This window comes from Equus asinus, chromosome 17 (assembly GCF_041296235.1).
Source record: "Equus asinus isolate D_3611 breed Donkey chromosome 17, EquAss-T2T_v2, whole genome shotgun sequence".
Lineage (NCBI taxonomy): Eukaryota > Metazoa > Chordata > Mammalia > Perissodactyla > Equidae > Equus > Equus asinus.
In genome coordinates, this window is record NC_091806.1 from 34535075 (window position 1) to 34552828 (window position 17754).

General features: G+C 52.6%; 1 protein-coding gene across 3 annotated transcripts in view; it reads right to left on the reverse strand.

Moving 5' to 3' along the window:
* LOC139040786 (liprin-alpha-1-like) overlaps nucleotides 1-17754 on the reverse strand; it is an 85023-nt gene that overhangs the window by 37102 nt on the left and 30167 nt on the right. For 2 of the 3 annotated variants that reach the window (XM_070487866.1, XM_070487865.1), the window contains exons 9-15: nucleotides 16473-16556; nucleotides 14388-14519; nucleotides 13018-13080; nucleotides 11880-11959; nucleotides 7288-7423; nucleotides 3925-4148; nucleotides 1027-1258 (exon numbers count right to left, since the gene is read on the reverse strand). In XM_070487866.1, the coding sequence (XP_070343967.1) occupies nucleotides 1027-1258; nucleotides 3925-4148; nucleotides 7288-7423; nucleotides 11880-11959; nucleotides 13018-13080; nucleotides 14388-14519; nucleotides 16473-16556 (951 nt within the window). Of the gene's footprint in view, nucleotides 1-1026; nucleotides 1259-3924; nucleotides 4149-7287; nucleotides 7424-11879; nucleotides 11960-13017; nucleotides 13081-14387; nucleotides 14520-16472; nucleotides 16557-16935; nucleotides 17011-17754 lie in introns of all 3 variants that reach the window. The other variant, XM_070487864.1, reaches the window with a different exon arrangement.

Consider the following 17754-nt stretch of genomic DNA (forward strand, 5'->3'; position numbering starts at 1 on the left):
AGGAAATCAAAACTAAACACGGAAGCAGACACAGCGTCAGCCGGCACACACAACTACAAAAACAAGGAAAAAGAAAAACAGAACTGTTTTTACAAATTCTCTGAAAGGAAATAAGCATGAAATTGTCAAAGAGCTTAAAATATCAGCTAATGAGCTAACGATGTAAATTATAAAAATACTATGTCAAAACACCGCGAAATGGACTAGTTACCATTTCGGACGCTACTAAAGCGATTCACGGTTCATTTAATTACATGCAGGCTAACAACGCAACTAAAAACGAAAATGGGTGGTAGCAGAAGAAATGAGAACGGAAGCGCAGTTAGAAAGCAGAACGCTGTCAACATGATTTCATGCATTCACAAAACCCAGACTAAACACGTGAGAAAGCTAGGCACTATTCTTTAGAGCAGCACGCTGTCGCGGTCCCTGCACTTCCAGAGGCTGCGCACGAACGCAGCCCCGCGCTTCCCCGGGGAGGCCAAGCGGCAGCGCGCTCTCACTCACGCCACCCTGGATTCACCTGCAGAACCGGTGCCAAGCATGCCACCGAGGGCATTATTAAGAGGACCGATTTAGCTTTTTCTTCAGTTTTGTTTTTGACGGCATATTCTGTACCCTCCAGTCAGGCATCCCGAACGTAAAGACAGACAGCACTGACTCTCTCTGCACATTTTCCTATATGTTACGATGGCTGCTGTATTTACTTTTGTTACACTGTCTATCGCTGGAAAACAAAAATACCCCCCTAGCTGCCGAACCCTGCAGAGCTGACCACGCTCAGAGCTGAACAAGTGAAAACTTCTCTGGAGTTCAGGCATCACCCCAATATTAAAATTAATTTGTCACCATGCTATTGTTGAATGATTAAATATGAGTTGGTTTTAAAAATCTCAAACCTCTGAGCATAACAAGTGTACCTGATTTTCTTCCAGGTTAAAAATAAAGCATATTCATGGTGTCCAAGACTTAAATCAGGTGTGTCGGGGGCGAGGGGAGACAGCACAAGAAAAGACAAATCCTTACCGGAGTCATGATACCTAGTCTGTCCACCTCCCGAGCTGGGCTGTGCGGAATCCTTCGCGGGGTGGACCGGCCACTGTTCGGAGGAGAGGAGCCGGCGAGCGAGGAGGCAGGGTAGAGGGGAATGGAGCTCACTGATCTAAAACGACGAAGATTGCCAAAACTCCCACTGCCAACTCGAGACTCAATCTCCTCCGCCCGCTGCTCTGTGTTTTCCTTTTCTTCCTCTATCAACCTAAAGTAAAAACAAAACAGTCATCCTTCCTTCATTAGCAGACAGATTAACGGGTTCAGATGAAAAAATCGGTGCTTGCATTACTGTAAGGAAACTCCAATGACGGTTGCTCCAACAATGAACACTTCAGCAAAAACGTTCTACTTTTTCTCTCTTTAACACACACGGCTTCGGAACAGCACAAAGTACACCTTCCACTGAGTCTTACCAACTATCTCTGATCACTCGCGTTTGATTTTATTTACGTACCCCACAAGTCTGGAGGGGCTAGTTGGCAACTCTCTTACCACACAACGAGATGTTTGAATTTTACAGCTCCGACATTCCCACTTCTCAGGGCACAGCTGCACATTTACCTATCGGTTTTTTTGACTGGAAACTGGGAACTCTGATATAATCAAAAAATCAATTTACAAAGCAATCAGGAGTTTCCCAACACTTAAGTCTCTAGACTAGACGGAAACATTGATTTTTTTTTTTAAAGGTTGAGTTCGAACAAAAGTATTTTGTTTGTATTATTTGACAGAATTCTCCACCAGCCTCATCTGAATGAATTCACGTCAACCATGCTGCATTAATTTGGAAATTCGTAATTAAAGCTCTTCTCTCCTACTGTATAGTGGATGCTTAAACAGCAGTTTTAATATTTGACTATGCAAATCATTACTCTAATATTAAATTAGTAGTAACCTTGCAGTAACCTGTCCAATTAAAGTTCTACTTATATATTCTGAAAGTACTTTCTGTTATTGATACCAAGGCAGTGGACAGAATTTACCATTTATATCAGGTCAACTTGCTACCTAAAGAAGAACCCATTTTACTTAGCAATACACTGTGAAAAATAAAAGCTGACGTTTATAATCCTTTCGTGTTTCCCACAGCGATGGGGAAAGGCAGTCTTCCGGGCTCTGCCGGGTTGAACACAGCACACGAACCGTGGTTTACGGAGGCAGACTGCAGGCCGCACACCCCTTCCTTGCAGAGCCTACAGCTCTCCCTGGGTTAGTTCTGCCCCTCCTTCCCTCCCGCAGGCTCTGCGCAGGAACCGGCACTTGGCGTCTGTGTCAGCTTGACAAGAACAAAATGTTGGCAGCAACTCTGCCCGGACCTCCTGCAGGGTCCCTGGCACACGGCTGGTCTCTGTGTGCATGCAGGACCGGACCACAGCTGCCTCAGGCCTGACAGGGCAGATCTTGGGCTCCCTGTCACCCTGCACCCCAGACCTAAGGCCTCTTAATCCCCCCTCGGACGGGCAAGTCTTTGGCTTGATGAGCAGTGCCATGTCTGCGCCCAGGATCCAAACCAACGAAACACCGGGCCGCCTGCAGCGGAGCTCAGGAACTTAACCACTAGGCCATGGGGCCAGCCCCCCAGGACGGGCAAGTCTTTGGATTGAACCCAACAGTCGGCCCTTTGTCTTGTAAATTTACTGTTATAACTGCTAAGAGGCTTTCGAAAGAAAACACCTCTGAAACACTGAGGAGGTTAGGATTCAAACCATTCTTTGACCACTGTCTTTTTTTTTTTTTAAAGATGGGCGCCTGAGCTAACAACTGTTGCCAATCGTCGCCTTCTTTCTTCTTCTTCTTCTCCCCAAAGCCCCCAGTACATAGTGCTGGATTCTAGTTGTGAGTGCCTCTGGTTGTGCTATGTGGGATGCCGCCTCAACATGGCCTGAAGAGCGGTGCTGTGTCAGCACCCAGGATCCAAATTGGTGAAATCCAGGGCCGCCAAAGCGGAGCGCGTGAACTTAACCACTCGGCCATGGGGCCTGCCCCGACCACTGTCTTGTAATGAACCAATTTTCACATTCTATTAGTTTAACAGAGGAAAACGCAAGTAGGAGTGGGAATTTGCCAATCTGAAAACCTCGGCTTTCTGTTCCAGGTGGTTGGGTGACACACCTGAAAACGTGAGGCTCTGAAAGACACACAAGAGGGCCCTCTTCAGCGCTGGAGGAGGCACAAGCGGCAGGTGGACGCTGCCCCAGCTCCCTGCCCCCCGCAGGGTTCAGAGTTGGGGGACACTCAGGCTGGAGGGGGGCAGGAAACTCTCCCTCCCGCTTCCTACTGCATGTTTCACCTTCGCTTGCCAGTGGACTGAACTCTGGCGTTTCTCCTCGTAAGTCACCCGCCACCTGGCACTGCCCGTGAAAAGAGTCCTGCTTCTTACCCACAAGGGCGCCAGGCCAGTCCACCTCCTCCTGGCTCTCCATGGTGCCCTGCCCCACACCACAGCTCCCCTCTGCACTTCGGAGCAGGGAGGCCTCCTCCGATGTGCGCTCAGCTCTCTGCACCCCGGCCGTCTCTGGAACCCGGCCTGGGATCCAGAGCGGCACAGGTGGACACTGAGCTCCCCGGCAACGCTCTCCAGCTGTGTCATCGGCTCGTGGGGGAACGGACCGAACCCCTTTCACCCTTCTGCAAGATCTTGTGTACACAAGTGTACCCACACCACAACTGTGGCGAGAACGCCCGGTCAACTGAACTTTCCAATCAAGGGCAACCTCAGAACTTAAAACTATTCAAACAGGATTGAACCAAGTTTACTATCATGGGACGCGTAGAATACGTCCACAGTATTTCTTCCAGACTGTCCTAGGTAGCATACAATTCTTTAGAGACATGCACGGTGTCTGTGGTGCTATGCACAAGCCCACGTACCTGATCTCCTTGTTGATGGCGTCCAGCTGCTCCTGAAGCATCATGGCCAGCGTCTGGGCATCGGCCTGCCCACTGGGGGACAAGAGGCCAGCTGGGCTGAAGATGGTGTCCCTGTCGTCTTCGCCGTCGGACGCGTCCACATCACTCTCGAAGGCCTGCGCCACGTTGGCCAGGACACTCGCTTGCTGGGCACGTTCCCAATCCTGTTCATTAAGAGTCTGTACCTAGAAACAAGAAAATCAAATCTCAGCAAAGATGGAAAATAACAACCAAGTTACAGCAACTTACAGTAAACCTAGCAGAAACTTAAATATTTTTTAAATAGAAGCCCAAAAGATTTTGGAAAAATAGGCCATGCTTGTAAGTTGCTGACATGTATCAAGCAGGCAGTATTTCAGGGGCAGGACAGTCGATTACTTAGACTGCCTGGTAACAGTCACATCTCACTGTGGACACAAGGCATTTCCATGACGTTATTCACAATGGTGACAAGACCGAGTGCAAACAAAAACTGAAAATTAGAAAAATACACCACGGGGGGGCCGGCCCTGTGGCATAGTGGTTAAGTTCGGTGCACTCTGCCTCGGTGGCCTGAATCCACGGGTTTGGACCTACACTGCTAGTTGGCCACGCTGTAGCAGCGAACCACATATAAAACAGAGGAAGACCGGCATAGACGTTAGCTCAGGGCTAATCTTCCTCAGCAAAAACAAAAACCAAAACCACACACACACAAAACATGGCACGATCAGCCACGCTAATGGGAAGTAAAAAGTTCACTAGATCCACGGCAGCTGTGTTCACTGCAGTTGCCACACCACTGTACTAGTGTTATCGAGTAACACACCTCACTGGAGTTCCCCAATCCTCCCTCTTCTGAGCCCGGTGTGAACGAGCACAGACAGCAGCAGGCAGGGGCAGAAGGAGACAGCAGGGCAGCCGTCGGACGCACTCTTCTCAACACCCAGGGAAGAGCGAGCTGGCAGACCACGTTCTCTAGAGAACTGAGGCTCTCGGAGAAAAGCCTCCTCTGTGCCGAGCCACTCCTCTCTCGCGTGATGGAGGGGTACCGTTTGCAATCAGAATGCGCACAGAGAAGGCATGCGCGCCGGGGCCACGTGACCCATCCTGTGCCGCTGTCTCAGCCCCTCTCTCGAAGCCTCCATCTCTTCCTCTCCCGTCCTCACTGAGCCCAGGGCCCTGCCTCCCACTTCACTGACACGACATCAGAGCAACCACAAGACTTGAGATGCCCTGCTGGCTTATCTCCCCGTCCCCCGGGCCTTTACCCATGCACTCCACCTCCCCTCCCAAGATCTGAGGTCGCGGCCAGGTACCTGGGCCCCCACCCAGGCCAGCCCCACCTCTGGGCACGAGGCGCACCCCCTCTGGCTGACTCCAGGCTCGCCTGCTGTGTTCCCTTCCTCTCTCGGGGTAATCGATTCTCTACTGGCCCACTCCCATCAGCCTGAGAAGGTTTGCTCCCTTCTCCCTCCTTCAGATAACACACCAGAACCCACGGAACCTGGATGCCACGTCTCCTTCCAGCCACCACTGCACTTCCGTCCCGATGAGTAAAAGGTCTCCAGAGCCGCCTCGACTCTGCCTCCACCTCCTCGCCTCCTGCTCACCTCCCCTCCCGCAGAGCTGCTCCAGGATCAAAGCGCCCACCTTAAGAAGTCTGCCACTGACCTCCACTGCCCTCTCGTCTGGCCCATCGGCAGGCCCAGGCCTGCTGCTCTCCCCTCTTCCCTGAGCATCTCGCTCACTCGGCTGCAGGCCCCGTGGTCCCGGGTTTCTGCCTACCTCCTTGTCACTCTTTAGTCTCCTGCCGGTCCCTTCTCAGTCTCCCCAACCTCTCAATTTTGGAGTGGCCCACGGCTCTATCCTGGAAGCTCATCTCTATCAACAGGCACCCACTTTGGACTTGATCTCATCTTACACCTTTAAACACCATCTGTATGGTCATGACCCCCACATCTTTATCTCTAGTCGAGACTTCTCTCTTGGGTTCCAGGCCAGAATATCCAACTGCCTACCTGACACGTCCACCTGGACAGCAGATAGGGCTGTCGACCTGATCAGGGCCAGGCTCCACTCGTCGCCCCTGCCCCGCAGTCTTCCTCATCGCAGGAGACAGCCTCCAGCCTCCAGCTGCTCAAGCCCGGGCCCTCAGGGGCCTCACTCGCCTCTTTGTCTCATACTCTATATTCAACCCATCAGCACATCGTGTTGGCATGACCTTCTAATATCTCCAAATGGTTCCTTCCCTTCCTTGGCTCAAATGTCACCGTCCCTGTGAGACCTCGCTGGCTACCCTACTTAAAACTATCATTCCCCTCCTACAGCTCAGGGTACCCCGGGTTTCCTTTCCCTGCTTATGACCATCGGAAACCCTGTGGTGGTTTAAATATACGTCCACACTTCTCTAACACTCCTCCCTTGGCCCACAGTGAGGGCAGGACTCGCTAACTCACTCTAACGCACCGAGTGCAGGACAAGTGAAGGTGTGCTGCCTCCAGACCAGGGCCTCAGAGGCTGGGGCTTTCTCCTGGCTCTCTCTCAGAATGAGCCCGGAGCAAAGCTGGCGGTCATCTTTCCAGGACACTCAAGCAGCCCCCAGAGAGGGCCCAGGCAGAGCCAGGCGAGTGAGCCTGGAAGTGCACTCTTCAGCCCCAGGTGAGAATCCGGACGGCTGCAACCTCAGGAGAACTGAGCCCGAACCGTCCTGCTCACAGCCCCGAGCCCACGGAACCTGTGAACTCTAACTGCTCCTTGCTTTAGGCCACTGAGCTCGCAGCAGCCTGTGACCGCAGTGAGAGGAAACTGACACACAGCCCGTACTGTACTTCTCACGCACGCTGGCTCCTCACTAGAACGTGCGCCCTGGCGGTGTGGGCATCTTCTCTGCCTGTATTCACTGCTGGAGCCCTAGTCTATAATGACGCCTGGCCCAAACCAGGTGTGCACTGAATACGGGTGCTGTAAATAAAAATACGCAGAAGTAGATAAAGATGTGCTGTTAAACAGACACAAGTAGGAAGGTATTTAAACTTCCCAATGTGAATTCTTCTCACTAAAAGATGACGGATACACGCATTCATTCACGCTTATCGCTGCTTCCAAACCGTACTAATTACATTACGTTGCACTTAAGAGTAGGTCATATTCTATCAAAACTTGTTCTTCAGAGAAAAGCATGCCTAAAACGAAACTCTTAGCCAGAAAAAGGAAAATGGGGGGAGGGGATGAGAGAAGGCGACCTATGACCATTGGAATCCCCAAAGTCTCAAAGTCACGGGACGAGCAGGAGACGCGCCCGAGGGCCGGCAGCTCACGGGCAGCGAGGACGGAGGGCCTTGCCTTGGATGGCTCATCCCGCAGGGCTGCCACGTGGCCTTTCTGGGGGCGCCGCAACACCGCGCTGCTGCTGGAGGCGTCTGCGGGACCGTCTGCCACAGGGAACCTGAAATCCGAGACACTGCCCAAGTGGGGTCGGCTGAAAGATGGAAAACAAAAGGTCATTATTAGATAAGAAAAGTGAACTAAGTTTGTTAGTCAAGCCAGAAGCTGTCAATTTGGAAAACACGTAATTTCACAGAAAAAGGACTCCAAGGAAGGCACCTCTGTTGTCGCTCCCGCCAGCGTTGAGCCTTTCAGCCCCGCCAGCGGGGACACTCCATACCTAGGAAAGCCAATGCTGCCACTGCAGACCTGGAAATGAGAGGATGGGGTCCAGCTGTCTGGGCCGTGGAAGAGGCATCCGTCACCCATGTCAGGGCCCGCAGAGGGGTGCTCAGCCCTGCCTCTGCTCGGCCTTCTCCTCGACCCACCAGGAAGCACCCCACCCCCACCTGCGGCCTTCCACGGTCACTCTCCCATTTGTGCCAGGCGCCGCAGTGTGAGGCTGGTGGACACCGACACTCCTCTCTCTGCGTGGCACTGTCTGAAGCGCTCCCACAGGCCCCTCGGAGGGAGCGGCTGCAGAAGCCCTTCTGACCACAGCTCGGGCTGGTATGAACCGGGCTGGGCAGGACGCTTTGAGGATTCCGAACCAAAAGCAGAGACTGCGTGCAATCAGACTGACAGACAATCAACACGCCCGGCTAAAACAGTCCCCTGAACCAGTGACTGGGGCCCTGAGCACCCGCGAGGGAGACGCTCAAGAGAGTCACTAGGAGAGGCCCTGGAGAGGAACTGGTGAGCAGAGGCGAGGAGGGCACAGCCCAGCCCAGTGCTCAGCCCTGACCGTGGGCACCCCAGCCACACCTCAGTCCTGGCCCGCCACCAAGGGCCTCCCTGTTCTCTGGAAAGAAGGCTGGCTGCCTTCATTTTCAGGAGGCCTTACGATCTGAGAAGACAGAGTCCATTCATCTGATTAAAGCCAGTTAGACAGGGGACCCCTCGAGCCTCCCCACCCGATCGTGGACAGGGCCAGGCTGACATGCCAACTCATCTACTTTTGGTACACACCTCTCGACATCTTTTTAAAGAAATCCCTTCTTGTAGCGTTACACGAGATTTCCTGCCTGTTCGAAGATCTCCAAGTCTGGAATTCCCCTTGGAGCACACCCAGCCCTACTTCCTCTACCCCTTACTCCTCACGACACTGTCTCTCCCTCAGGGTGACTTCCAGCCCAACTGCTCTGGGGCCGTGAGACGGTTCAACGGCAGATGAAAGCGATGCACCTGAAATCCTGCGTGTACCTCTGGATGGTTCGGGAAGCACAAATGCTTCCCGATTCTGACACCCCTTCCCAGGCTTACCTGCCTCCTGACACGCCACCACCCTGCAGCTGATCACTTGCTGAAGCCTCTCTTCTATATGGCCAATCTGTTTATGGAAGGCCACCCATCACCGTGCTTTTCCACTCCTCAATCTAGACTACCTTTTCTCATGGAGAAGATCACAAAAACAAGATGACCGATCTCACCGTGGAGTCACACCAAATGAGCTGAGCCTGCCCTGCCTGCCAGACCCCTTCTCCTCAGTCCACCCAAGGCCCTTCCACGCCTACTGTGATTGGTCTTCCCCCCGTTTCTACAGCTCCCAACCACCTCTCTTCTAGGCCACTTGACATGCAGCCTCTAGCCTTGCCTCCCTGAAACAAAGCCCTTCCCTCCGCATGCAGCCTCTCCTGCCCACTGTCTTCAGACCACTCCGCCCCAGGTGACCTTGGCCATCCCCTCCTGCCACCTCTGCACTACCAGGGCAAATAGCTCCTTTCTCTCCTTGTCTTTCACCTCTAACATCACACCTGGGACCGGCAAACATGTCAAGACGTCTCCATCGGAAAAACTGCCCCCAGCTCTGCCACCCCCTCAAGCTCCTACACCGGCTCCCTTCCCTTCAGGACTCGACTTCCACAAGAGTCACACACGCGTGTCCACTTCCTCTTCACCCACGTGCCTGTGAGAGCCTCCTCGCACACACGCCTGCAATCCCGAGCAGCGGGTCCGCCTGCAGCGCTCTAACAACACGAGCCTTCCACCAGCGAGGACCTGAAGCAGAAAGCAAGTGCCTGTTCCCTGCACTGGTCCTCCTCTGCACCTCGCTCTCTGAAGCGCACACTCTCCTCCTCGAAACTCCACCTTCCAGCGGGTTCGGCGTCAGGGGAAGCTTCTGGCTCTGCCTCTCTGTCCTCGCTGATTTCTCCTCTAGTTTCTAGGAGTGGGTTAGGCAGGGACAGCCGCAAGATACCCTAAACCTTCAGGATGTCCTAACTTGGCAAATGCCGTAACACCTGCAGAGGTTGGGAGCTTCCTCCTGAGTCGTGTTGGAGGCAGGGGCCCGTCTCCTGTGTTTCAGTCACTGCCACCAGGTAAGCCCTTCGATAACTATTGCTAAAGCGTAACTCTCACTTGATGACCATTTTCTACAAAGAAGTAAATCACCTAAATGAGAATTACCGCCTCTACCACGATGAGGAAGAAAAACTCAGGATGCCGGGCAACTTGGTAGATTCACGCCGAGCCAGGGGGCTCACTCCCGCAGCAGCCGGCCCAGTCACGCCTCGAAAGATCTGCGAGCACCACGCCGTTAACTCTCAGCCTCTTAAAAACATACAGACTCCAAGTGCCGCACCAGACACGCGAACGTCAGGGCATCCTCCCGCTCCAGCAGCGCAGGCTCTCCGCAGCCTTCTCTTTCACCTCAAGGATGCGACCGTCACTCCCAGGTGGATGAGGCTTCCTCTGGCACCCTGGGCTCTGTCCTCCGATCCCGACACCATCACGCCCACACTCTGCCGGGTGCCTCAGACTCATATGCCCGACACTAATCAATCGTCCCCGGCCCCACCTCCTCCTGCAGTTCTGAGTTGAGTCAAGGACGTGACGGGAACCTCCAAGGTACCAGAACCTAACCTTCAGGATGATGCTGTCCTCTGCCCTCCGGCCTGCTCTGAAGCTCCAGGCTCCCTGAGCTCAGGCCAGGCAGTGTGTTCAGTTGGCTGCCCCTGTGGCCTGCATGTGTTCCTGTACACACACGGCAGGGGCTGGAGCGTGTCTGTGAGTGCGTGAGCTCCCCGTACACACACAGCAGGTGCTGGAGCGTGTCTGTGAGCACGTGAGCACCCTGTACACACATGGCACGTGCCAGAGTGCGCCTGTGAGCATGTGAGCGCCCTGTACACACACGGCAGGTGCTGGAGTGCGTCTGTGAGGGTGTGAGCACCCTGTACACATACGACAGGCGCTTGAACATGTCTGAGCGCCCCGTACACACACAGCAGGTGCCAGAGCACGTCTGTGAGCACGTGAGCACCCTGCACACACATGGCAGGTGCTGGAGTGTGTCTGTGAGCGCGTGAGCACCCTGTACACACATGGCACATGCCAGAGTGCATCTGTGAGCATGTGAGTGCCCTGTACAGACACGGCAGGTGCTGGAGTGCGTCTGTGAGCGTATGAGTGCCCTGTACACACATGGCAGGTGCCGGAGTGGGTCTGTGAGCGTATGAGTGCCCTGTACACACATGGCAGGTGCCGGAGTGGGTCTGTGAGCATATGAGTGCCCTGTACACACACGGCAGGTGCTGGAGTGCGTCTGTGAGCACGTGAGCACCCTGTACACACATGGCACGTGCCAGAGTGCGCCTGTGAGCATGTGAGCGCCCTGTACACACACGGCAGGTGCTGGAGTGCGTCTGTGAGCACGTGAGCACCCTGTACACACATGGCACGTGCCAGAGTGCGCCTGTGAGCATGTGAGCGCCCTGTACACACACAGCAGGTGCTGGAGTGCGTCTGTGAGCATGTGAGCGCCCTGTACATACATGGCAGGTGCCGGAGCATGTCTGTGAGCGTGTGAGCGCCCTGTACACACACGGCAAGTGCTGGAGTGCGTCTGTGAGCATGTGAGTGCCCTGTACACACACGGCAAGTGCTGGAGTGCGTCTGTGAGCGTATGAGTGCCCTGTACACACATGGCAGGTGCTGGAGTGGGTCTGTGAGCATATGAGTGCCCTGTACAGACATGGCAGGTGCTGGAGTGCGTCTGTGAGCGTGTGAGCGCCCTGTACACAGGTGGCACGTGCCGGAGTGCGTCTGTGAGCATGTGAGCGCCCTGTACATACATGGCAGGTGCCGGAGCATGTCTGTGAGCATGTGTGCGCCCTGTACACACACGGCAGGTGCTGGAACATGTCTGTGAGCACCCCGGACACACACAGCAGGTGCTGGAGAGTGTCTGTGAGGGTGTGAGCGCCCTGTACACACACAGCAGGTGCTGGAGTGCGTCTGTGAGTGTGCGAGCACCCTGTACACACACGGCAGGTGCTGGAGAGTGTCTGTGAGCGCATGAGTGGCCTGTACACACACGGCAGGTGCCAGAGGACGTCTGTGAGCATGTGAGCGCCCTGTACACACACGGCAGATGCCAGAGCACGTCTGCGAGCGCCCCGAACACACACAGCAGGTGCTGGAGAGTGTCTGTGAACGCGTGAGTGTCGTACCCGTGGTGAAGGGACGCGCCTCTCAGCCTCGCTTGGTCCAGCTCAGCCCTCAAGGCTTCGATGTCCAGTACGAGCTGATCCTACAAAACAGCAAATGACACATACTGCAGCTGTCTCCTTCAGGATTTAAAATTATTTGCATCAAATGTTGAACATAACCATAATAGGTTAAATTAGCAGTTATAAATATCAAGTATTTTAGTTCTGAGAACGTTTTCTCCGAGAGTCCTATAGTAAACATAAACACTCAGACCACCAAATTAGCTTTATAAACCCTGATGAATAAAAAGTCATGTCTTAGTCAAAGAGAAGTTTTTAGAGGCGAAACACCGAGTCATTAACAATTATTAATTCTGTAGAGAGATGTGGGGACGGGGAGAGGCGAACAATACTCACCTTCTACTGCACATACTTCCCTGTGTTGTCTTTTTCCTTTCTGTATTGTCTTTGTCTCACATCGAGCACACATTCATTCATTCATGAATCATTTGTTCATTTGTACATCCAATCTCATTTTTGTACACGTCAAAACAGTAAGGAAAACTGACAAAAAACTTTTTAAGTCACCTATAACCTTCTAGATCTATGCTGTCCCATACAGCAGCCACTCGCCACACGTGGCCATTGAGCACCTGAATGGGGCTGGTCCAAACTGAGATGTCCTGTAACTATAAAGCACACAGCGGGTTTCAAAGACCCACTATGAAAAAGCGAATGTAAAGCACCTCATTAGCTTTTATATTAATGACATGATAAAATAACATTTGACTCTATCAGGTTAAGTAAAACTAATTTCACCTGTTTCATATTACACTTTTAAATGTGGCTACTAGAAAATTTTAGATTATACATGTGGCTCCCATTACATTTCTGTTGCACAGCACAGTTCTAGAGGACAGGTTTGTGCTAAGGTTTTAGCTTCCAAATGAACCCAGAAAGGACTCAGAACTCTGATCCCTACCCGCTGCCAGACTTAACATCCACCGCCAACACAAACGCATTCACGCACAACTCTAGGAGTGCCATAAATCTTACAGCAGGAAAGTTTGACTCCACTTCACCCAACGTCTGTAGTAGTTATAGCAACAGTGAACTCGCTCAATTCACGGATTTCTCAATGATTTAGAGATTTAAGTACCTTATCATGTTGCGTTTCTTCTAACTGCTTTTTTGCATTTTCAACTTCTCGTAATAGAGAATTCTGCAAAAGATGAAGAGTCCTTTAGTGTTGATTCTTGAAAACGTTTCACATAATAGTATGGCTACATTTCTGTCTAAGACAATAAAGTACCACGGAAAAGGGGCCACGTGAACGTACTCATGAGCAGTATTAGAGTGAAATGCAACAGTGAGACCATCGCAACTTCTAATGATAATTTGTAAATACAGAACCTACTACCTCCGTGATGGATTTTTCTAAGTAAGCATGTCAAGCCCATGGTGTAGGCCTATCTGCATCCGTTAAACTGGTCTATAGTAGCTTTTAGATTTTACAATTCATCGGTCACTTGGGAAACCTGACATAAGTTTCAAATGTACAGTTTAAATCTAAGGTAAAAGTATTCTTCCCTTAAGGTTGGCCCACTGATCAAGGAGGAAAGGGGGAAGCGCCCTGTGTGGTCTCTGATAACGCCTTTCCTGACGGGCTCTGTGTAACAGGACCCTCACGTCATTAGTAATGACCACTGGTCTCTCTCGAATGAGCGTGACCACGGTGCCCACCTCAGGGCAGGCTCTGGCCGTTATCTTTAGGGACACCCGTGTAGTCGGGACAGGTCGTGCCAAGGCCCAATGCAACTGTCGCCCATGAGAGCTTCTCTGACAAATTCTAGGGCTCTCCTTCACCCTGGGGATGGCTGAAGTGTCCCCATGATGAGAGGAGCATGAGTCCTGCTCAGACGTTTTCCAAACCGAATGGAGGGAGAGAGGGAGGAGCTGGAACACTTTCAGTTGATCCAAGCCTTTATTTTACACCATTCTCCTACACCGTTATGTTTATAAATGAGACAGAAATTAACTTCCGACGCAGGAGCAACGAAGGGGTGAGGGCCGGGCCCAGCAAAAGATTCCAGTGCAGGGGCTGGCAAGCGAGGGCCTGTCCCTGTCAACAAAGTTCTACTGGAACACAGTCACTCACTCACATGTCATCAACGGCTGCTTTCATGCTCATTATTAGTAGGCATGAAATTATTTTGCTCAATTACTCATAATTAGTAAAAGCCTAAAATTTTTACTATCTGGCCCTTGATAGAAACAGTTTGTCAACTCCTGCTCTAGAGAATAAGAATGGTAAACAAGCTTCCATACACACCAATTGGGCAAGAACATAACAAACGAGAAGTTAATTCAGCGAGCGGTTAACAGTTGGCACTTTTTCCTCCTTACGGAGTCATTTCTACTTCCTGTAATGGCTGTTAACCACCATTATGCAGCATTCCCGGGGAGCAGAACATGGGCGATCTCTTTGTAAAGGATGGGAAACCTTCGGCGAGGTGTGTGACATCCCACCTTGTCTTCCAGGGCAGCCATCCTCTCTTTGAGATGAAGCTGGAGCCTCTCATCAGACTCTGACAGAAGCTTGTCGACGGTGTCGGACAGGCGTTTGTTATGCTCCTCGTTCATCTTCTCTCTCTGCCTTGCCTGGAACAGGAGAAACAAAAACCTGGCCACTGCGAGCAAAGGCAGGATCGTTTCCCCCACCGTGGAGTCACCCGTGCCGCCATCCCTGGGCTGTTCCGGCCCTCCGCCATCAGTGGACGTCTACACGATGACCAGGACTGCCTCACAGGCGCAGAGAAAGGCAGGGCCAAGTCTGCGAGAGCGTTAATGAGAACGTCCACTGCTCCTTAAACGAGGCCCTCACGGGGCCTCAGCAACGTCACCCATCCCTGACTGTCGGGTGGGCTCCAGGAGCAGATTTACACCCAGACACAGCAGAGTTTCAAGGGGATCAGCTTATCCACACACCAGTGGAGGAATCTGCCCATGTAAACAGAAGCTTGCGTCTGGATTCAGGGGAAAAAATGAACTCAACTCACAAAGCAAAAGGTAAAGAAATTCATCTGGGGAAAAAACAGTGGAGACAGAGACTTTCACCTGTTCTTTATACTCCTACATCACTTGAATTTTTTGTAATGAACGTTTATGTTGAAAAATTACAAATAATCACGAGTAATTTTAAAACATAAAAATAAAGTTGCTAAGTCTGTGTTTTATAAAACTATCATCAATTTCATGGCTTAAAAAGCTTGTTTTCACCCCTTATTCTGAACAAATACAAAGGGCACGTGGAGGGGACAGGAAGGGCTAACAGGCGGCACCTGTCAGGGTGGGTCCCCCAGGCCGGTGGGCAGCTCCCGGGCAGAGGGCAGCATGGCTCAGGGGCTGAGACCTGCGCTCAAGCCACGCTGCCTGGAGGAGCAGCCCACAGGGAATCGCCAACACAGTCAAGCCCTCCGTGCTTCAGCGTCCTCAGCTGACCACCACGGGTGCCAGCATCTCCCTTTTCTCATGGGTCACGGTCAAATCAAACAGAAGGCTCTCAGAATCATGCCCCACACACAGCAGCTACCACCATCTGGAGAGACCCAGCACACCACACAATAAGGCACCGGTGTTCAAATATTTTTAAAGCAAAGCAACTTAAACGTTTACTTGGAATTGCCTTACTTATTAATGGCACCCCTATCTCAACACTGGTCCTTCCAAATTCTATCAACAGTTCTGAAAGTAAGGAAGTGCATCCCCAAACGGATAAAAATCTCTGCCTAAGAGCTACGCGTGTGCGTATGGGGGGCAGGCAGAGGACTAAGACACAATCTTCTGAAGGGAGTCAGAATGTTTGAAAGTCTGCGGTCCACGCCCAAGAATACGGGCTTCTGGTGAAAATAAAATCGGACGGCCTTGAATTGGTGTCGTAAGGTTGGGTGCCAGCCGGACGCAGGATGGCCACTCGCTCCATTGCCTGGATGCTCCACACTGACACCTGACCAACTCCTCAGGGAAAACTCTCTCAGGATTCAACTGACACGAGCCTCCACTGCACACTCTCTTCACAGCTCACAGCTCAGTCACGGTCTCCTCTTCCTCGCCAATACCCACCTCTGCACACACCTGTGTGTCTGCAGTCATACTTTGGTACTTTGGGAGACAGTCAGGCCCGTGACCTGAATTTGGGCTTTCAGTGCCATATCCTAAGCAAGTGGACCTGTCATCTAGGACAACACGCCTCACTCTAAGTTTCACGGGGACCCCAGGCCAGCACCTCAGGTTTCAGGGGCGCCTGGAGCAGGTCCCCTGACGAGCTGGTCAGAGAAGCAAGTGGCCTCCTCGGGCTGGGGACCCACCTCCCTGCAGGGCCTACGGGCACCAAGCTCTTCCCCTGCTGCAGTGCTGGCATGACTGTCCCCGGGGTGGATGCACCTGTCAGCAGACGACTCGTACATGAGGCCACAAACGAAACACACATAACAGGATGGAGAAGGGACCGGTGTCCGCGTCGGGACAAGTGGAATCACGAGGTGTTGCTTTCCTCTGCCTGAGCACGTCCCCCCGCACCGGGCTCGGCGCTCGGCCTTGTGCCTGGACACGTACCCGCTGCAGCTCTTGATTCTTTTCCTCCAACTGTGCCTCCATCTGGCGCAGCCTCTCCTCAATGTTGCCGTGTCTCTCCTCGGCCTGTCAGCAAACACAGTGTAAGTTCAACCAGTGTCTCCGCTTCACTGGCAGCATGTTGTACGCCACTGCGGCGGCAGCCAGCGGAACATGCTCTGCGTGCACCACTGTCAACCACGTGAGACGGAAAGCGTCTCCTTACATCTCCCGACACAGCCTACATGGCTTCACGTGCTCATCTGGGAAGCGGTTAATCCTCTCACGTTGGTGACGCTGAGGCAGGACTGGTGTTGGTGACAAATGTGGTGAGAGAAATGTGCTTCCCCGACCCCGTGCCCAATTTCAGTGGATCGTATGCTCCCCACCCTCACATCACATTTGGTTAGTCAGCAGGGAAAGCAGGAAGCAGCAAGCGCGAGTGAGAGCAATGCACACGTTCTACCTTCCTGAGCTGGGCAGTAAGTTCGAACAGTTTAGCTTCCTTAGCAGCAGACATTCCAGAAGACCAAGGGTCAGACTATAATGCCAACCAGGGACAGGAGAGATGACAGGGGAGAGAAGAAACCGACACTTTAAACGCAGATCACGAAGGAAGAGAAGCGGTTCTGCGACAGCTGTTAGCAATGAACTTGCTCTGAGGGAGGCCTGTGCGCACTCGACAGCATCTGACCCACCCAAGGCGAGTTTTCACCAGCAGCAGCCTGTGCCTGTCCTGCCCTTTTCCCACGGGTGCCCTCCCCAGCAGCTCACTAAGCTCGAACCAGGCGACATGAAACCACTGACGGAGGCGCCCACACAGGCCTCTGCCAGGAGGCCCCCTGGCCCGGGGCCGCTTCTCTGCCTGGCTGACTCCCACGGGCACTGGAGGCTAAGCCTTCCCTAGGCCCAGGGAGGCTGGGCTCTCTGTCATCACGTGCTTCCTCCTCCCGTACGGGCCACCTGCTTCTAGTACCTACAACATCATTCTGAAGGTGCCTAGTCACCTGTGGATAGAGAGGGCAGGGCACGTGTCTTGCATACGCCTAGTCAACATTTGTTGAACAGATGAATGAATAAATTGCTTAAAAATTTGTTTATTACAAATTTATTTTCATTGTCTTTAAAAGAAAATGGCAGGGCTAGCCCTGCTGGCCTGGTGGTTAAGTTCGGTGTGCTCCGCTTTGGCAGCCCGAGTTCAATTCCAAGGAGCAAACCTATACCACTCATCTGCCAGTGGCCATGCTGTGACAGCAGCTCACATACAAAAAAGGGGAAGACTGGC